This window comes from Bolinopsis microptera, chromosome 11 (genome assembly GCF_026151205.1).
Source record: "Bolinopsis microptera isolate Bmic1 chromosome 11, MBARI_Bmic_1.0, whole genome shotgun sequence".
Lineage (NCBI taxonomy): Eukaryota > Metazoa > Ctenophora > Tentaculata > Lobata > Bolinopsidae > Bolinopsis > Bolinopsis microptera.
The window spans coordinates 1,937,698-1,959,633 of NC_087082.1; the positions used below are offsets into that span (position 1 = coordinate 1,937,698).

General features: G+C 36.8%; 3 protein-coding genes across 3 annotated transcripts in view; 1 reads left to right on the top strand and 2 right to left on the bottom strand.

Moving 5' to 3' along the window:
* The window catches only part of LOC134822749 (elongator complex protein 1-like), a 105,988-nt gene that overhangs the window by 48,121 nt on the left and 35,931 nt on the right, over positions 1 to 21,936 (top strand). The window lies entirely within an intron of this gene.
* Positions 1,440 to 10,797, bottom strand: LOC134823149 (Golgi apparatus protein 1-like). Its single transcript, XM_063834497.1, has 10 exons — positions 10,694 to 10,797; positions 10,084 to 10,196; positions 7,982 to 8,123; positions 5,793 to 5,904; positions 4,880 to 5,029; positions 4,659 to 4,759; positions 2,609 to 2,744; positions 2,197 to 2,448; positions 1,619 to 1,813; positions 1,440 to 1,466 (listed from the first exon to the last, which is right to left on the bottom strand). The coding sequence occupies exons 1-10, from the start codon at positions 10,795 to 10,797 to the stop codon at positions 1,440 to 1,442; spliced, it is 1,332 nt and encodes a 443-aa protein (XP_063690567.1).
* Positions 10,952 to 16,208, bottom strand: LOC134822766 (Golgi apparatus protein 1-like). The gene is made up of 4 exons (XM_063834013.1): positions 16,159 to 16,208; positions 12,465 to 12,576; positions 12,016 to 12,166; positions 10,952 to 11,100 (listed from the first exon to the last, which is right to left on the bottom strand). Exons 1-4 carry the CDS (start codon positions 16,166 to 16,168, stop codon positions 11,062 to 11,064), a joined length of 312 nt encoding a protein of 103 aa, XP_063690083.1. The 5' UTR covers positions 16,169 to 16,208; the 3' UTR covers positions 10,952 to 11,061.

A 21,936-nucleotide genomic window follows, 5' to 3' on the forward strand; every position in this document is an offset into this window, starting at 1 on the left:
TGCTTAGAGTGACATCATTTCTAATCTGTTTTTATGAGTACATCTTTTACAATTATAGCAACCATTAAAGAAATAGTAGCCCATGCATTTCAGGGATCACATTGTTCGGTATTGCGGGTCTAGAGAAAGTAATTCTTGCCGCTCGGACTGGTTGCAGGTTTATGTTTGTAACATACATATAATATCATGTGATATGACAGTCCTACACTACTATACTGAAGACTCACCTACACTACACGAGTAGAATAATAATTACCACAAGTTCAATCTAAAGTACATGATATTAACCTGAAGGCACTCTATAATCTAAAGTACATGATATTAACCTGAAGGCACTCTATAATCTAAAATACATGATATTAACCTGAAGGCACTCTATAATCTAAAATACATGATATTAACCTGGAGGCACTCTATAATCTAAAATACATGATATTAACCTGAAGGCACTCTATAATCTAAAGTACATGATATTAACCTGAAGGCACTCTATAATCTAAAGTACATGATACTAACCTGAAGGCACTCTATAATCTAAAGTACATGATATTAACCTGAAGGCACTCTATAATCTAAAGTACATGATATTAACCTGAAGGAACTCTATAATCTAAAGTACATGATATTAACCTGAAGGCACTCTATAATCTAAAGTACATGATATTAACCTGAAGGCACTCTATAATCTAAAGTACATGATATTAACCTGAAGGCACTCTATAATCTAAAGTACATGATATTAACCTGAAGGCACTCTATAATTTAAAATACATGATATTAACCTGAAGGCACTCTATAATCTAAAGTACATGATATTAACCTGAAGGCACTCTATAATCTAAAGTACATGATATTAACCTGAAGGCACTCTATAATCTAAAGTACATGATATTAACCTGAAGGCACTCTATAATCTAAAGTACATGATATTAACCTGAAGGAACTCTATAATCTAAAGTACATGATATTAACCTGAAGGCACTCTATAATCTAAAGTACATGATATTAATCTGAAGGCACTCTATAATCTAAAGTACATGATATTAACCTGAAGGCACTCTATAATCTAAAGTACACGATATTAACCTGAAGGCACTCTATAATCTAAAGTACATGATATTTACCTGAAGGCACTCTATAATCTAAAGTACATGATATTAACCTGAAGGCACTCTATAATCTAAAGTACATGATAATAACCTGAAGGCACTCTATAATCTAAAGTACATGATATTAACCTGAAGGCACTCTATAATCTAAAGTACATGATAATAACCTGAAGGCACTCTACAATCTAAAGTACATGATATTAACCTGAAGGCACTCTATAATCTAAAGTACATGATATTAACCTGAAGGCACTCTATAATCTAAAGTACATGATATTAACCTGAAGGCACTCTATAATCTAAAGTACATGATATTAACCTGAAGGCACTCTATAATCTAAAGTACATGATATTAACCTGAAGGCACTCTATAATCTAAAGTACATGATATTAACCTGAAGGAACTCTATAATCTAAAATACATGATATTAACCTGAAGGCACTCTATAATCTAAAGTACATGATATTAACCTGAAGGCACTCTATAATCTAAAATACATGATATTAACCTGAAGGCACTCTATAATCTGGCCCTTGCCAGGCAGCACACGTCCGCACAGATACCCGATATCTTTCTGGCAAGCTCTCATTAACAGCGCATCCAGGTGAACGTCCCCGTGAGCCTCTGTGATCAGTCGGACCACCTGTTTTGTGCAGTCTTCTGATTGTACAACCATTATGTAGTCTCGCAAGCAGGCTTCTACCTGGGAGAGATATTTGTTCGAGTTTACTGGCGACATATTAACTGTATTGGAAGTATTTCTTAGTATTAGGGGTGATAAATATATAACGTACCTGCCACCTGGCAAATCGTTTAGCAAATCATCAACCAACCAAAATGGTTACATCTTACATGTAAATTAAAGAGTTATCGAGTGCACTTCTAAACGTCACAATTTTTCCGGGAATTTCTTGAACCGGATGGGTGCTCAATGCTAACAGATTGAGGCATAGCGTGAGATTCAGTCGGCAGGAATCAAATTTAATCATGTGATAGAGTGATAGGTGTTTTAACTGTAATACTTTAAAGGAATAATCACTAATCGATATTGACTGTTTTAAGAGTTTTAAAATTTTAATATTTTACCTGGTCATCAGGTACATCCGGACAGGATGCCTCAATATCATCAGCACAGAATCTGCTCAAAACGGGGTCTAATTTGTAATCAACCACTTCTTGCTCTAATATGGTTGTCATGGAATCCCCACATTCTATTGAGATCTTATCGAAGTTGTCTTTAAGACATGATATCACTGCTCCTCTTCCATCCTGTATGGTTCCCTTCTTTATTCCCTCGAGAGTGCTCTTGCAGAACATCTTTATATCGTCTTTACAGGACTGCAATGTTTGGTTATTCATAACAAGAGAAATTGGAATCAAGAAATGAGACAGAAAGTATCTCATTTCTTTAATCTTAAATTATCTAATTAGAAAACCATTACACTACAACGTAATTTCATGACGGATGAATTAATACAGCAGCAAAAATGTCACCAACCTTCCTTAGTCCAATGTTGAGTAAGTAATTAGAATGTTCCTTCAGCATGCGAAGTCTAAGTGTAGTCTTACAATCGTGGGTAACTCCACTCTTGTGTTGATTGTTTTCAAGACATGACAACAGTTCGTCTCCTTTACTGAAATAGTGTGTTTGTTATTTTAACATTACCGGACTGCAATCAAAGGAAAAATACAGACTGTCACGTTCGTTCTAAAAAGGCTGATATATACAATACCTTAGTTCCCAAAAATTTGTGTGCCATTATATTGAGCACAATTTATTTGAGCCCGAAAAATTTGGGCAGAAAATTTGAACTCATTTGGGCGACCGAAAATTTGGGCACAAATTCTTCGAAAAATGAACGATTTTCCACTAAAATTTCAGTTAGATATTTGCCTTAGTTCATTATTATTCCTTATTATTCCAGTCATTTTGCTTTCAATTTTAAGCATGTAGGTGGTAGTCTGAGTTGTTTCACATTATGAAATTTACGATCTGCCCAGTAACTACTAAAAAATACAGTGATGATGGCACAGTACAAAATGATAGATGGGTATACATTATACAATAGTGATATTTAGTCTCTCAATCAGATAGTTTAGTCTACTTACACTCAGCATAATATCTTATCATACCCCTTTCACATACAATTATCATTATGACGCCTTTCACCAGATGGTCGAAAGGTTTGGAAGAAAATTAGAAGGTTTACATCATGATCTATCAAACTAAGCGGCACATACGCTTAGCTTTGGGGGAAACAAAGGTGTACATAATTGTGTGTAGCGATTAGCGAACTACTTTAAACCCGGACCAAAGGTCAAGTCTAATTTTAAATAATCAGACATATAGTAGCTGTTAGCTATTCCGGTTATTTCTATTCATTTAAAATATAAGCCTTTTTACTTGGTCAAGCCATGAATGACAGATTAGAAAACTAAAATTTCAAATATTATTTCACTTGGATATGAAGAAAAAGCCATCTTTCTATAGATTTCAGGGCCACAGGCCAAGTGCCAAAAGTTTGGTTAGCAAAAAATTTAGCAGACGGAAAAGATTTATGCAATTAATTTGGTCTGCAAAAAATTTGGGCGAGAGGCCCGCTCAAATTTTTTGTCGCCCAAATTTTCGGGAATTAAGGTATACATCTTCTGTCTATTTTTTAAATTCAATTGCTGGACCATTAAAAATAGGGCTATCGCTCAGGAGATTATTGTATCTACATTAGCACTCAACTATTACATTGCAATGGACATTGAATGTACCGTGTACCAAAAAGGGTATTTTTATTGCAATAAAATCATATTAAATATTCTCTTGACCTTCGTGGCAAGATCTCGTCTTCATTGCAATAAGTTAGGAGGGTTAGCTTAATCGACTTAGCTTCGTTGAGGTAGGTAAGCTACGTAATACTGAACAAGCTAGTTCGGCTTGGTCAGCTAGCTAGATGGCTAGTATAGCGCGCGCTTATTCATTAATAATGTACATATAATATAATTAATGCGCGCAACGCAATTTAATGCAATGCAGCGTATTGCGTATGCATGCATGCATGCATATATGGCCGCGCACATATGGTACGTAGTCATAACTGTTACTTGATACGAAATATTTTCTTCGCGCGTTCCATAAAATCGCTAAGACGAGATCTAAAGCCCCTAAATTAGATTAAGGATTCTTGTGCGATCGCCACGTCACACAAAAAGCAGCATGTGCCACCGAATCTATCTTAGCACGCTTGCTGGAAAGTAGAACGTTAATGGTACATAAAGAGCCATTAAGCACTGCAGGAGTATGAGACACAATGACACAGGCTCTACATTATTGACCTGAATACCACTTAGTTACTCACTGTAAAGACAGAGGTCAAAACAGACGAATATAAATGCAATTTTTGTCATACGTGGAATTTACTTTAAATTGCGAGTAACCTTTGTTCAACTTACAAAGACAGAACATGTAGTACATTATTTACTTTTTCTGTGCGCTAAATTTAGAATGATCACAACAAACACAGATCTCAGAATGCAATATCATATATTGTGAATACCTGTCGGAACAATATTTGCTGATGGCGACGGAACAACTTTTCTGCAAAACTGGGTCAATGTCAGGATCTTCAGCTTGTTGAACTTCTCTAACAAATACTTTCTGAAAGAGATTAATATTGGAAAATCGAAACTACTTGATATTATATTATCTTATGATATCAAAACCAACTTAAAACTTTAACATCATCTGACATGTTTAATATCAGATATTAAAACTCACATCTTTGCAGCTGGGTGTAAGTTTTAACTCGTTTTTCCTCAAACATTCCATAACTTGAGTTTTGTCATCAAATCCATCCAACCGGCAGGTATCTTTAAGGTCCACAGCACATGCAGTCAACAGTTGGGGGTCCAGATCAAGGTCTGACATCTGAAATTTAATTGTAGATTTAAAAAGATTTCACTTGTTGGGGAGGTGATGTACATTTACTTTTAAAATGTAAAGATGGAGGGTGGTAGCTTCAGAAGGTATGGCAGCATCTTCCCAAATTTGGTCTAATTTATTCTAACTTAAGGAGCAACATTTGTTCTAAACACCCGTTCAATTCAAAGTTCAATTATTTTCGTCTCCTAACTAAACTCTTAACTAAACTCTTAACTAAACTCTTAACTAAACTCTTAACTAAACTCCCCCATGACTATTGACTATGGCCTTGACGTCTTGAGGAAAATTAAGATATGGTGGTTTCAAAAGCAAAGCACTAAGTAATATACTCCATTGGATGTAATATGTGGTGTTATAATGTTATTTGCCCGGTATCACTGAAATAAACGTAACTTGGACATATTCTGGCACCTCAGAAAGTATGTTAGTGGCCTGCCGTTAAATATATTCATTAACTCTTATAGCACACCGAAATAGAGATAATTTATTAACAGATAGTCCCATAAATTTCTATTCTTACCATAACTATAACTTAACATTTCCTGTCCTGAGATCAGGGTGCAATATTAAATATTAAACTATTTTCACAACTGCAATTAAATACATTTACTGAGGAGCGATGTAGCAGAGTCGAGATATTTTAATGCAGCCATGGGGTGGCAAGTCCCCATTCATCGCAGTCCTATAGTTGTTCTGCCTCTCAATATACTAATATATACAAATAGTTAAAACACTGAAAGATAGAAACCTGTTTCAAGAATTCTGCCCGGAGTTGATTTTTACACTCATCAGAGATGGGTTCCTTGTTTTTGGGGGTAGGTTGGGTCAGCTGGTTCCTCAGACAGTACATCACATCTTGCCTGGGCGAGTTTAAAAAGTCAGACTTAATAGTTAATAATAGTTAATATTAGTACTATGTTAACAGTAGTACACTACAATGTAGATTTACTGAAGGGGTAACCTAGTAAGATTCTCGATCTTTAAGCAGGTACCCCTCCTCATTTAACCCTAAATCAAGTTTCCTATCATTCGGCTGAGTAGACCGAGGAGATCGCATAGATCCAATGGAACCTTAGCTACTCCCTAGACCGGAGCTTACAGGTGCAATACGTATTACAGCCCACATAGGAGCTCTTTTAAGGGCTATACAGGAGTACTTTTAAACGGTCTTATAGTGGTAGCTAAGTGCAATGGGCGCTCTTTGTCATACCTCTGGTTACACTGTTTATATGGCAGCCACACTTAGCCATTACCACTCAAAGTGGTTCTGGAATAGCCCGAATTGGAACTCTACTGCATTATATAATTTCCGTACTGAATGCTTCACATTTAATCTTACAAATGTAAGTTTAGTAGAAGTAAGATCTATAGTCTACACAATATTTACTTCCTGATTTGGAGTTTGTTTGTGTTCAGTGGTACACGTCAGTGCTTTACAGTTTACATGTTTTTCTTACGGTTCTTTCTTCTGTAAACATTCTACACATTCTACAAATTCATCACATACTACGTTTTGTTATGACTTTTCATCTAATATAATATTGTATTAACTGCATACATGTTAGTACAATTAAAATACCATTTGCATACGTCATAAGTCATAACAGTACACGCTATAAAATAGGAAGAAAATTAAGGACACTAAAAGAGGACAGTGTACCACGTACTATGTCACTCAGATCTAGTTTTAAAACTATTGTTCTATTCTGTTACATTGATTGGGAGTCCCTAACACACTAACACAGTGTCTAACATGGTTTCACTATAAACCAATAATAATGTCACCTAAATTCCTACTAATTATCTCATCCGCCAGAATGTACACGTGTGTAAGAGTCAGGCCACTAATTGTCACTCCTCTCATTAATTTCACAATTAGCAGTTAGTCGGAGCTCAGCTGGGTGCTAGCACTTAGCACCTAGCACTTAGCAGGTAGCACCTAGCACTTAGCAGGAAGCACTTAGCACCTAGCACCTAGCACCTAGCACTTAGCAGGTAGCACCTAGCACCTAGCACTTAACAGGTAGCACCTAGCACCTAGCACTTAACAGGTAGCACCTAGCACTTAGCACTTAGCACCTAGCATTTAGCAGGTACAGTGATTGTTATAAATGTAGAGGGTGGCAAATTTATATCGCTAATACGTGTCCCTTGAGGATCAAATTTAGCGAAACTGTCATCAAATTAATTATCTAGTGTAAATCATTTAGCGAAACTGTCATCAAATTAATTATCTAGTGTAAATCATTTGCGTGTACCTCAAACTGTCATCAAATTAATTATCTAGTGTAAATCATTTGCGTGTACCACAAACTGTCATCAAATTAATTATCTAGTGTAAATCATTTGCGTGTACCACAAAGAGTAAACTAATTATAGAATCCGATAATTTGGAGACCGAGCTATACAAATAAAGTTATAAAACTATGCGAGTGCTCATAGCAACTCTGCGAGTGCTCATAGCAACTATGCGAGTGCTCATAGCAACGACGTATGATTAGAAGTAGTAAAGTTATAAAACTATGCGAGTGCTCATAGCAACGACGTATGATTAGAAGTAGTAAAGTAGTATGACTGCGTTCTCGTAATAATGTAGTAAATTTTCAATATGTTTTTAAACAGCTCTACTTTATAAATAAGTTATCTAATAACCAGGCTATTATTATTCGCGGTTAATAATGAAGAGTATTTTATCAGAGGTGTAATCAGAACAGAATAAACTTTAGAATAACGAAGTAGCTGGGATAGCTAACATAAAACTGTATATAATAGCTTTATATATTATAATGATCCTGGATCTAAGTAGCGAGTAGCTCTGTGTAAAAAAAACCAACAAAAAAACATGAAACTAACTTGATTTCGCGACCATAATCAGAACAGAATAAACTTTACAATAACGAAAAAATTAGGTGGGATAGCTAACATGATGAAACTAACTTTTTCTTGATTTCTCGACCATAGTCATCAGCCTTACAGTAAGTCTGCACCGCCCCGCTACACATCATCAGAAAGTCGTTGTTAAACTTGTAGTCGAATAGAGACACTAGCTGTAAGTCTTTAACATGTTTCAAACAGGATCCTGGAATGTGTTTATTGTTAGTTGGTATGTACAATGGGGAAATTGGTAGATCACCGACCGGCTATAAGCCTGTTATAAGCCGGCTATAAACCGGCTTATAGCCGGCTACAATTTTTATAGCCGGCTATAAGCCGGCTTATAGCCGGTTAGTAGCCGCTTACATTTGTTGTTGAGCGACGGCTATTAGCCGGTTATAAGCCGGCTATTAGCCGTTTAGGTATCGGCTATAAGAAATTCAGTGAAAACGGCTATTAGCCGGTTATAAGCCGGCTATTAGCCGTTTAGGTATCGGCTATAAGAAATTCAGTGAAAACGGCTATTAGCCGGTTATAAGCCGGCTATTAGCCGTTTAGGTATCGAAAGTGGTTATAAGCCGGCTATAAGCCGGTTATAAGATATTAACTCAACTTCATCGTACTGAACGATAGTCAGGAGCCGGCTATAAGAAATTCAGCGAAAACGGCTATTAGCCGTTTAGGTATCGAAAGTGGTTATAAGCCGGCTATGAGCCGGCTATAAGATATTAACTTACTGAAATGAGTTAATATCTTATAACCGGCTTATAGCCGGCTTATAACCACTTTCGAAACCTAAACGGCTAATAGCCGGCTTATAACCGGCTAATAGCCGTCTTCACTGAATTTCTTATAGCCGGCTCCTGACTATCGTTCAGTACGATGTAGTTGAGTTAATATCTTATAACCGGCTTATAGCCGGCTTATAGCCGGCTTATAACCACTTTTAATACCAAAACGGCTAATAGCAGGCTTATAACCGGCTAATAGCCGTCGCTCAACAACAAATGTAAGCGGCTACTAACCGGCTATAAGCCGGCTTATAGCCGGCTATAAAAATTGTAGCCGGCTATAAGCCGGCTTATAGCCGGTTAGTAGCCGGCTTATAGCCGGTCGGTGATCTACCAACTGGCCGTACAATGTATGGTATATAATATGTAGTATGTAGTGTGTATGGTATGTAGTATGTAGTATGTAGTATGTAGTGTGTCTAATATGCAGTATGTAGTATGTAGTATGTAGTGTGTAGTGTGAGGTATGTAGTATGTAGTATGTAGTATGTAGTATGTAGTATGTAGTATGTAGTATGTAGTATGTAGTATGCAGTATGTAGTATGTAGTATGTAGTATGTAGTATGTAGTATGTAGTGTGTCTAATATGCAGTATGTAGTATGTAGTATGTAGTGTGTAGTGTGAGGTATGTAGTATGTAGTATGTAGTATGTAGTATGTAGTATGTAGTATGTAGTATGTAGTATGTAGTATGTAGTATGTAGTATGTAGTGTGTCTAGTATGTAGTATGTAGTATGTAGTATGTAGTATGTAGTATGTAGTATGTAGTATGTAGTATGTAGTATGTAGTATGTAGTATGTCTAGTATGCAGTATGTAGTATGTAGTATGTAGTATGTAGTATGTAGTATGTAGTGTGTATGGTAACATGTACTGTGTAGTGAGTATGGTATGTATGGTATGTATGGTAGTAAAGTGGTTATGGTAGTGGTACAACAAAAGGTTTGATTATTGTTAGTTGGTATGTACTATGTAGTATGTATGGTATATAGTATGTAGTATGTAGTGTGTATGGTATGTACTGTATAGTGTGTATGTTATGTATGGTATAATAGTAGTGGTTATGGTAGTCGTACTTCACTCCAACCAAGGTTTGATTCCTGATGGGACTAACAAATAAACGCACCTCCACACTTAAACTACGGGGCGCTACATAGTTAGAAAAGAATTGGAAAATATGTGGATAAACTCGTAATGTGAAGTGTTTCACTGCAGAAATATGTGTACTAGCAGGTTTATTGCTGTCTGAACATGTTATGAAATACACATTCAAAAGTACCGTAGTTGGATATTATCTAATTTAATCTCCATCTAAACACGTACTACTAATACGTGTCTATTTACAAAAGGTGTGATTGTTTTAAAGATATTACCTTTAAGAGTTGGCTTCTGATCCTCAAGGCAACCCAATAAGTTGCCGTGGTACTTGTCTCTCATTTCACTCTTACAGTTCCGGCTGATTGGCTCTTTGCAGGCTTTCATTAATCTAAAAATGATAGAAATGATTAATGAATACATGGTTTGTTAAAGGACGTGTCTATCTTAATAATGCAGTAATATTGAACTTTATAGGCTGACACCTAGCAGTTTTATGTCACATTTAAAGTTAACCAGTGTGCAGTGCCTCCCAGCTGTAGCATTACCTGTAATCGTTCCTGACATCTTCAGAGACCAGCTTAGCGTGGTGTAGTATGTAGTGTGTCTAGTATGCAGTATGTAGTATGTAGTATGTAGTATGTAGTATGTAGCATTACCTGTAATCGTTCCTGACATCTTCAGAGACCAGCTTAGCGTGGTGTAGTATGTAGTGTGTCTAGTATGCAGTATGTAGTATGTAGTATGTAGTATGTAGTATGTAGTATGTAGCATTACCTGTAATCGTTCCTGACATCTTCAGAGACCAGCTTAGCGTGGTGTAGTATGTAGTGTGTCTAGTATGCAGTATGTAGTATGTAGTATGTAGTATGTAGTATGTAGCATTACCTGTAATCGTTCCTGACATCTTCAGAGACCATCTTAGCGTGGTGTTCCATCTCTTTAGCGCAGTTTGGGCTCAGCTTCTCACCGTGGTTGGGTCCATCTCCCATCAGTAAGCGTTGCTGTAGAATGTAGTACAGTTAATAATATTATCTCTACACAAAAAATAAAATTACCATGAAACTTCAAGCACAAGAAGTGTAACATTGTTGATATATCCACAACTAAAGTAAACAATCCAGAAAGTTCCTGGTGTACCTGGAGACATCCCCAGTCGTCCTTATCTTTCTCATATCCAGCACAGTACGTGACGAGATCCTCAGCACAGGAGGAAACCACAGATGGGGACAGGTTGACACTTTCACCTTGTGCGATTATTGTCGCTTTAACTCGGGCAAACACTTGGTCGACAGCTGGGAGATCATGGGGTTTAGAATAAAGTTTTTTTGACATTTTTTAAGACAATTCTATTTTGAAAAATGTGGTGGAAAAAATGTAGGTAAACCTTTGATAATCTGTTTCATGAGACGTTGAGACACCCTATAGTGTGAAGTTGATGATAGTATTGATAATCTATACTATATTTTAAACTTGACGAAATCCCCCTGAAAATTGACCAAAAACCGACCCTTTTTTTGTGGCCAATTTCAGCTCGCAAATGGAGTTGGAACCTCGCGATTTTTAACAGGGTTGTAGAAAAAGGATAAGAATAGGACACTGCATTCTTAAAATTTTGATTTAGGCTTTAGTTCATTTATAATTAACGTCGGATGTGAGGAAAGATTTGCGATAGAATAATGGCGTAATTTCATCAAAGGTTAACTACGTCGTCATGCTTAAATTAATGATACGTCATGACTAGCTCACATTTACGCTCATGCTATAACTCCTTAACTATTCATAACTTTGGTTGTGATCGATGTTTTTCGATACGGTAAAAAGTATAATTTATGGAATCCAAATACTTACAACGTTGTCGTCATCGTCAAATAAAATCCATGCTTCCTACAGTACAGAGAAGAGAGCTAGATGATGAATAGAAATTAAAACATAACTTATTTTTGAAATTTCCTCGAACAAAGCTTTCGACTAGCGGGTTTCACTTTCTAGTGATAACCTCTCCTTAACATTTTAAATAAAAACTAAAAAAGGTCAAGTTAACTTGTACCACTTACCCATGCTTTACATGTTTTAGTATTTCTACAATATGGTCTACGACTTTTACACAGCATAATACCCCATGATGTCGCTTATTTTAAATTCTATTTGCTGTATTGTATAATGTATATTATGTACTATTTGTAAAAGTTTCAAATCAACAAACTGACCTTCTCGTTGCTATCAGAGAAGATGTGATGATACAGACACGAGATAACAGCCCCGTGAGGCTTGTGCTCTAACTTCTCTTCCTCCTCCAACTCTGTCATACACAACTTCTGTGCGTCTTCTCGACACGCGTTTAACAGGGGCTTGTCCAATCTGATTTGATTAATTGATTATTCTCGTTTTCTAACACTTTATATGGCACTACAAACTGAGAGATTTCTCGAGCGATTCAGGGAAACGGGTGATTCCTCGGTATTGCCATGGCCATGATTGTTTCCAACTTTCCAAGAATTCGAGGAATGACAGCTTGAGAAGTGAGATCGTTGGTATTGTCCCCCAGAACAGTTCGATTAAATCTCATTATTGTAATATTATCTAATACCTGGTATCAAACTTAACCATGAGAAATATGTTGGGTCCTGTGATATTGGATCACCTTGATTAAACTTACTTTATGGAACGAGACATGAAGTACTTATAGCTGAGAACTTGCTGGTGGCACTCAACGTTAAACTCCACTTCCAGTTCCAGATCAATCAAACACTTCATTACTTCCCCTTCGCCTGATAATAATATTATTATAAATCTGACACGGTTCAGAGACTCGAAAGGGGGAAGATGGCGTCATTTTTGTGGAAAAAAAATGCGAAAATCTGATAACCTTTTTTAGCAATTTTTCGGCCAAAGAAAATATAAATTTTGGGCACATACGGATTACGGGTATATGCCTCACAGAATGGCTAGCCTCACAGAATGGCCAAATTTGTAAATGTTTTTGTAACTAATTTTTTATATAAGACTGGTAGGTTTTGTGGATACCATATGAAACAAAAGTCTTCTGGCAACACTTCCTGTGGTGAAATCATTAACTAGGACCACATTTTCTGACATAAACAGTCGTATTTATGTTTTCAAATTTTTGAACTAAGTTTGCATTTTGGTGAGAACTTCTGGCACCAGTATGACAGAAGATGTTTAAAGAATAGTATTCATCAAACAAAACGAACATTGTTCAATATAGGAAGAAAAAAATGCTAAAATGGCTACACGCCTCACAAAATGGCCAAAATATGCCTCACAAAATGGCCAAAATTTAAAACTCCTTTTATTGATGTAGACATGTTAGTTTTGATGGTCTAAAGTATTCACAAGCTATTTATCATACAATAATACCCCAATCTAGCCGAATGGAGGTTATAAATCATGAAATCAGGGAATATGAAGAACGCCTCACAAAAAAATGCTAAAATGGCTACACGCCTCACAAAATGGCCAAAATATGCCTCACAAAATGGCCAAAATTTAAAACTCCTTTTATTGTTGTAGACATGTTAGTTTTGATGGTCTAAAGTATTCACAAGCTATTTATCATACAATAACACCCCAATCATGAAATCAGGGAATATGAACAACACCTCACAAAATGGCCATTTTTGGTGTAGGAAATTATGCCCTTTTTATTCAGTTCTAAGAAATTTCACCTATATGGGGGTGTTAACAAGGCATATTTATACCAGCAGCATGCCTGAAACAAGAGCCAAAGGTTTTAGAAAAATAAAATTTTCTCGTTTTCTTTTTTTTTGGCCATTCATTTTGTGAGGCATTTTTTTTTGTGAAATAATATTTCACAGCTCAGTTTTTTCGTGAGTTTTAGGTTATTAGGTTATTACCCCATTCCTTAATAGGTTTTCTAACAACGTGTGGTGATAGAAATTTAAAAAGTATCTCCATCAAAAAATTATAGAAATTCAGATTTGGCCATTCTGTGGGGCATGTTTTTTTGGAGGAAGATTTTCCGGCCAATTTTTCTCAAAGAAAAAATGGTTATGAGATTAAATCAACCCCCGGGAAGAAAAATATGAGTGTCAATCTCATTAAACTATATAAAAAATAAGTATAAAGAATAAGGAAAGGGAACGGGAATGAAGCCAATACCAGAAGTGAAACCCCACCAAAGAATAATTGATCCTTAGGTAGACCTGGTGAAATAAAGTAACTGAACTGTAAGTTTAAGAAAAGACGGAAGGAATAAAGGAGAGAGGAAATAATGTTATGTGAACATCATCAGCAGATGACTTGGCACACCGGTTTCGGGGGTTTAATACCTGTACCGGTTTAATGTGCCAAGACCCCCTAGCAATCACTCGTCAGTGATCACCTGTTCACGTTAAATGTGATGTCAAGGATGTCGCTGACATCAAGTATACTGTATTTGTACAGAATACTAGGTCGGTCCTTCAGAAGCTTTCTGAATTTACTCTTCAGGAGTCTGTCATTATAACATCTTGAAAGAAGTGTCCTATAAAGGGTGTTGGTAGAACACAGAAAAGAATCAAGGTCAGAGATAATGGAAGAGTAACGAAGGACCTGACCGTAAAAAACATTATAACCAACAGAAGAGGAAATATTACTGTTAGGAAAGGTGTACATGACCACAGGAAAGTTGAAGTCATCAAGTTTGTTGTAAAGCTTGGTGGCGACGTGTCCGGAGTTATTCATCGAGATGTTGATGTCGAGATAGTTTACGGACTTATTGTCGTCACCACTCCTCTCCATAAGCAGGTCAGGTGGATAAATGGACCTGATTAGGTTAGAGAAATGCAAATAGTTCATGGTGTTGAGGTCGTCGACATATCTGCAGTTTCTTGAGAGGAGCTTAGCGAGACCGAACTTCTTTTCTTTGATAAGGCGTGTCATGTAATTGAATTCACACTTCCCTAGCGAAAGATCAGCGAACTGGCTACTAGAATTCCCTCCCATGGGAATGCCTTTCGTTTGTCTTAAAATCTGATCCCCAAAACAAACAAAAGTGTTAAACAGAATAAATGTAATAGCTGTTTTGAGTTTATCAGCAGAAAAACATAAGTATCCGTTATATTCCTTTTTAGAGAAAAAATTGTTGTTCTTATACAGAGAAACACAAATAAATTTATTCGTATTACTAAAGAGGAGATCTATTAGCTCGAAAAGCAGTGACTGTACAACCTGAAGGTCTAGATTGGTATACAGAGTGGTAAAGTCGTATACCTGCATATTAAAAATCTCTAGTCTAGGCAGCCTTTCCAGGAACTGTTTAGAGCTGTTAATGCTCCAGTCGCAGTTAATTCCAGTATTGTTGTAGATAGAGTTGCAGTATTTGGAAAAGTATTCTTTTAAAACTTTTAAAGCTTTGTTGACTACAACTGATATCTGCTTAGTGGTACATTTACTGGCCCCAGCTATAAATCTAGACTTATAAGGATTCTTGTGAAGTTTAGGAATCCAAAAGATTCTCGGTAGACAAAGGTTGTCCTCAGAAACACGAATATTAAAGTTATCTTTAATGAAGTTCACATGTTCCTGAATAATATCATCCTCTACAGAGTTAACCGGATGATAAGTAGAATTGCCACGACACTCTAGAGAAGTGAGATCGTAGCCAAGTTCGTTGAGAAGGGTTAAAAGATAAAACTTCTTGCAGACAAAAACATAATTATTTGAAGCTTTATCTACGGAGCAAATAATAAAAGAAGAAGAAAGACTGTCGAGATAAGATTTAACATCATCCCTTTGTAGAATGGAATTTTAGGGAGTGAAGTTATTAGGGGAGGAGGAGAGGAAGTTAAGGCGATTGGTGAAGATCCGGGAGACCTCATCTTTCCAACTTAGCTTCTTATGAGATAAAAACTGGAATAAAGTGTGTTTTGTGATTTTGAGTGACCTTCCTTTTTTTGGCCATTCTGTGAGGCATATTATACCCGTATATGTCTTTTTTCCATTTGCAAAAACATTACACCGAATTAAATGTAATTTTTGGGATGAATAGCGATCAGACACTTAAAGGCTACTTATCTATTGGGTATGTTGATTGTTGACCAATCAAGTGATTAGAGTTGAAATTAGTACAGTAAAATAAGTTAATATTTGACTTTAAGCTCAAAATAACGAGAGTGATGGTAATAGCTCGCAATAAACCACGAATTGGGAGGTTGCGTATCAAGACAACCAGATATTTCTAGCACACTATGTATTACACTGCTAACGATTTTGCGCGATTATTAATCATCCTAACGATAAGGAATTTAATTCCCACACTTCCAAGAGTTCTCCAATACCCACTCGACTATTAATTACACAGTACACACAGCGTTACACTATTCACATACCTAGTTCCATATCACAGTGCCCGTCTACGTACTACACTACACACAGCGTTACACTATTCACATACCTAGTTCCATATCACAGTGCCCGTCTACGTACTACACTACACACAGCGTTACACTATTCACATACCTAGTTCCATATCACAGTGCCCGTCTACGTACTACACTACACACAGCGTTACACTATTCACATACCTAGTTCCATATCACAGTGCCCGTCTACGTACTCCCCACAATTGTCCATGAGAGCAAAGTTGAGCTTGTAATCAGAGATAGGGTCCACTGTCTCCATGAACACTCCAACTGATTCACGGCATTCTGGTGCTAAACCTCCCTGGTCTGGTGTCTTCCTGTAGATTCAGGCAGTGTGTTATATATTTAAAGTCACTATTGTGACGGTACATTAGAACTAGACAGAAACAAAGTGCGAAGGGCCTGAACGGAACCCCTCTGTTTCAGTTCCGTGTTTAACACTGCCGTACAGCTGCAAGGACATCCATATCGTGTTTGTAATTGTATAGGAATTCAGTATATATGAATTCAGTATAGGAATTAGGAATTGAGTATAGGAATTGAGTATAGGAATTGAACTGAACGATCAATAACCAGGATGTCAGTAGTTTGATATTTTAACCTGATTATATTATAATATACCAAAACCTTCTTCACAACTGACAACAGCGGAAGAGATAGATAGATTAAAGGTAGATTAAAGGTAGATTAAAGGTAGATTAAAGGTAGATTAAAGGTAGATTAAAGGTAGATTAAAAGTAGATTAAAGGTAAATTAAAGGTTGATATTAAAGGTTGATATTAAAGGTATATTAAAGGTAGATTAAAGGTATATTAAAGGTATATTAAAGCTTTAAAGGTAGATTAAAGGTAGATTAAAGGTAGATTAAAGGTATATTAAAGGTAGATTAAAGGTAGATTAAAGGTATATTAAAGGTAGATTAAAGGTTGATATTAAAAAACACTAACGGAGCAAGAGCCAGCAGACAGTTGATAACAGCTCCCTCCTTGTTTTTAGGTAGATTAGCACAGTGTTTCTGTACATCATTGTGACAGTCAACTCCGAGCTTCGGTGAGAGCTCTATATCTCCCATTATCATCTTCTTTACCTGTCAGATAATTCCATTAAAAGAGCTGATAGTCAATGGTGTGATGTCCATTGTCCAATGTAAATGGGTAACATGTACATTACTTCCATTTGAGATGAATGAGGAAGATTTGTGGGCCGTATGTTCGAATGCATGTGGCTTTTTCTCCTTGTTCTTGGGACAGACAGACGGCTCATTTCACTTTAATTTGAGTAACGAAAAGGTTAGCTTTAGTCGATGAAGAAGTGAACAACGAAGTGAACAACACTGGTATAAAATTTAACACAATAAAACAAGAAGAATCCCTTCATAAAACTGATGGCAAATGTAAAATGTTGAAAAATAATCCTAACTTCCATGCTCAATTATTTCAACAAGTCTCATTCTTTCTAACCAGTGAAGCAAATTAAACATATCATCATATTCATCTAAATGCAATGTTCCCATGACACCAGGTATCAGTATAACCGAGCAATAAACTCTAGCTCTTGACATGGCTAAATAAAGAATGCCAATGTCCATAAGGGGACACGACGTCATTTCATGCACCAAAATTACTGCTGGCCACTCAGCAGATGAAATGCCCGTGAAATAAGCCCATCTGTAAGTTTGATAGTTCGTATCCATCATTTTGTGTACATGTTGCAAAATTTCTTTTGGAAAAAACGTACCAAAATAATGCATAATGCCACCAATTATCATAGAATCAGAACTATGCAGCGCCTTTTCATTGTTTAATCTATTCACTTCTTTATCAAAAATATGTGTAACCAAATCATGATCACGACAATAAAATGTATGTATCATGGTCTTCGGGCCATGGATGTAATGTCCGGCCGCTTGCTTCATTTTAATTAATGTCATTGCAAATTTCTTACAATCATCAGACATGGTTTGTAGTCCACGGCCACAACGGAGAAAAACATTTTTTACAAGGTGATTTCGAAAATGATCTCTTATGTACAATAAGGAACATGACATATCATATGTATTTCTCAAGTTAATGTCAATGGTAATACATTTCTCTTCACACAGTAGCATGTCGAATTGAAGTACGGTACGATATGACTCGTTTTGCATACCCATTGGAATAATTGCAAACATCTGGAGAACATCAAAAGCTAGCCAAACATGATTCGAAGTTGAAATCTGCGATAAAATGTTCATGAAATAACTGCACTCTTCTTCAAAGGTTGCCCGACTCATATCTGAAAGGGCACATTGGGTATCGTCTATAAAGATATCACATCCATTCTGTAAACTGAGAATTTCTGTAAGCCAACGCCTAGTAATGCCATCATTCATGTTGGTTAAACTCGCCACCTGCACAATAATCACCTTTGCAGTTGTGTTAAATCTAGCCCGAGATATTAAACTAGAGAGCCCCAAAACCGTGCATTCGTCAGGAGGAATCAAAACTGCGTATGGTATATTAGCTTTTTTTAAAGGATCCTTATAGAGTCTTGACGCTTGTTGCTCGTTAGGATAGGTCATTTCTTGATAGAAACTGAAAAGAATGACTTGATCGCTTTTCTTTGACAACACCAGCTCTATTATTTTGGCAATCAGTATAATACTTTTACCCCCACCTGCAGGTCCCTCAATCCACAACAGTTTTTTGTTTGAAGTGTAAACCTCCCACTGTTGCTTCGTCAGATTCTCTATCCCTAAAAAGTCTTTAAAAATATCAGGCGCTGGAACAACATTAGGATTGTTCTTCCTAAAGGTGAACTGTCCACGTTGCAATTTTTCGTCAATATCCTTGATACATCTGCCCACACTACATTTTTCTTTATCGTGTGTGTCCTTCTCCGTGCACCATATCGCGAGAAGCATGCTTCTAACTTTCTTGTGTCCAGAGGACAATTCACTGTTGTGAAGTTCCGGTTCATTCAAGATAAAATCACTCACATTTTCCTGCCACCACGAGGTGATGTTCTCTATATCTTCTTTGAACATTATCGATGCTTTTTCAGCCTGACTTAGCTGGAATTCGTCTTCATACTTTCTGCTGAAATTAGGGTAAGCAGTAAACTCAAAGAAAGTCAGGTTCTTTTCCATACTTTCTATAAGCTGTTTTATCTTACCTCTCTGCTTGACAGATTTCCTGAATGTCCCAGAAAGAGCTCTTTGGTCTGTTTGGCACCCAGTTTCATACGTCATGTTTTTTACTTCAATCACAGCGATATAGTTCAGACCAATGATCAGAAAGTCGCACTCTCCATCTTTGTCAGCAGCCCTTTTACATTTCACGCATCCCTTCCTAACATGGTCCTTATCACATAACCTATACTGATGATGTGTAAACTCAAAATCATGTAACACAACCATTTTCTCTTTCACCACCTCCAAAGCTCTATATACTTGAACCTCGGCCTCATAGTTCGTTTGATGCTGTATGTCATCCTTGAAACTGGGGCCAGGTTCATCTTCGCTTGGGTAGACGTCGATGTACTTCTGTTGTGGAGCTCTTGGCAACATGACAGGACGCTTCTCCTCTGATGAACAGTAGGTATTGTAGACATCTTCACCATTTAGTAAATATCTGTTGTATTGAGCCATCGTCCAAATTTCCAGTAAAGGATACTACTTCAGCGTATACGAGGTATACAGCGCAACATATTCAATCCACAATTAGACTGAACAAGCGTCGTGGTTCTCCTACTTGTCATGAGACATGCCTATACTAAAATATACAATTCAGCTGGTTAGAACCTTAAAATGAGGTAAACACAATATAGTGGTGATGATTTACTGAAAATGGTGTGCAGATAGAGCTCACACAATTCACTAGTTCAGTGCAGTAGCTACAACCAAATGAACAGCTTCCTTCTTTTTTTTAAACACTTCCAATATTATCAAGGGCACAAAATTCAATTCAGGGGAGTAACTCAGTGATTTTTTTAAAAAGGAAGTAAGTCAGCTTGGCAGTCAAATTTGGGGAGCTTTTCTACACTTCCGCATGAAGTTGTGTGATAACCGCTTACAGTACAATCAAAAGCTTGGTCACATCTAAAAATTTGGACAATTATCTGTGATATAGAACCCCTAACTAAGGCATCTCACTGACGCGAAAGTTGAATTAAATCTCAAAACGGCAAAAAGTGACTTACTTCCCTTTTTAAAAAAAGGGCAGTATACTAGATTCAAATGGTGCTATACAAACAAACCAACAAGCTCACTAAATAACACACTCGATACTGGACCTATGGAAATATGTGGCAAGTTTTCAACAAATAACACACTGTTGTCTCAATGTGAGAAGTGACTGTGTAGAGTGTAGACCTCATTGAATAGCTGAACATAACATAATGATAAGGTCATAACGTGCAAACCAGGCACGGAAACTCAATTAACTCAATATGGTTCCAATGAGATGAGTTAAAATGGGAGGCTCAGGCAATGGCCCTGCTAAATTCTCATTTATTTGTAGGATTTGTGTGATCCTATTTTTTTTTCAGCATTTTCGAATGAAGCAGAAAATACATGATTTTTAAATTTTAGAAGTTATAAACAGTTGCAGCAGTACAGAAAATTCAAATGACCTGTTAGGAAATCATACCTTTCTTGAATATTAACCGGATATTGAAGCCGGATATCCGGCCGGAGCCGGATTCAGCCGGATGATATCCGGTTGGTTCCTAGTTGTGATCCTGTTGTAAGTATTTACGGATGTGTTCTATTAACAACTCAATGACAATCTAATACACAAGTCTTAAAGTTGCCCATAATACCACTTTATCCCCACTTACCCGTCCAACTTCTCTCATGCACTTCTCAGTTACAGGCACCCTCCTTTTGTCCTTCATCTCGTCTATCTCAGTGAGACACTGCATCAGCAGTACTGTCCTCATGAATCCCTCCTGGAGTCGCTTAGTTCTGCAAAGTTATTAGGGGAACTTAAGCCTAAGGTTTACTTGTACAACTTGGATGAGACGTTTAGGGAAGTTTAGTGTGCAATTTATAATAGAGCTTGAAATCGACCCTCGAACATGTGTACTGCTTCTCGATAGAAAATGTAGCATTTATATTCCGGTATATTATAATAATGTGCATGAAATATTAAACGTGCAAAAGATACCATATTTTAGTGTCCACATATTTTAGACTAAGTTGACAAATAAAAATAGCCTGTTAGAGTGTTACTCTGTTTTACTCACGTTCTGGGAGCCACGCACTGCTGAGTAACAAGGTCTTCACCACACGACTTCATCAGATCGTAATCCACCTTGAAATCCTCCAGAGTCATCAGCTGTCTTCTCACCACCTGTACAATATGTGGGAATCAGTATGTTAATCAGTGCCTTCTCACTTGCAACTCTTGAGTCTGCTGAGTGTTTATCAGCAGCAAGTTGTTTTAATGTGTGTCAAATTTCTGAGTTTGATCCCAGGGGATTTGAAATTTAATGAAATTAGAATGTAAACAGCTACTATATGCAATATATATATAACTACTCTTCGATCTGAAACCTTAAACCATATTACATCATGACATCGTTTAATAGACACGACCGTGCGACATAATATGTCACAGCGGGGGGTCAAGATTGAACAATAAAAACACAGATCTATAAGCTATACGCGATACACCCTTCACTGGCCTCGCTGCAGTGCTATACACTAGTGGTTTAACCGACCTATTCTGGGAACACATCCCAACAGGGTACGTTTAACAAGGA

What these genes read in the sequence shown, in the direction of transcription:
- LOC134823149 (XM_063834497.1), bottom strand. Translation starts at nt 10,797, where the DNA reads ATGGGAGATGGACCCAACCACGGTGAGAAGCTGAGCCCAAACTGCGCT. An exon ending in GGTCGAGAAATCAAGAAAAA is followed by an intron (nt 5,905 to 7,981) that starts GTTAGTTTCATC and finishes AAACTCGCCCAG; the next exon opens with GCAAGATGTGATGTACTGTC. An exon ending in AGATTATAGAGTGCCTTCAG is followed by an intron (nt 1,467 to 1,618) that starts GTTAATATCATG and finishes GAGTGCCTTCAG; the next exon opens with GTTAATATCATGTACTTTAG.
- LOC134822766 (XM_063834013.1), bottom strand. An exon ending in TTCATGTCTCGTTCCATAAA is followed by an intron (nt 12,167 to 12,464) that starts GTAAGTTTAATC and finishes TAATCAAATCAG; the next exon opens with ATTGGACAAGCCCCTGTTAA. An exon ending in TCTCTGATAGCAACGAGAAG is followed by an intron (nt 11,101 to 12,015) that starts GTCAGTTTGTTG and finishes ATGATCTCCCAG; the next exon opens with CTGTCGACCAAGTGTTTGCC.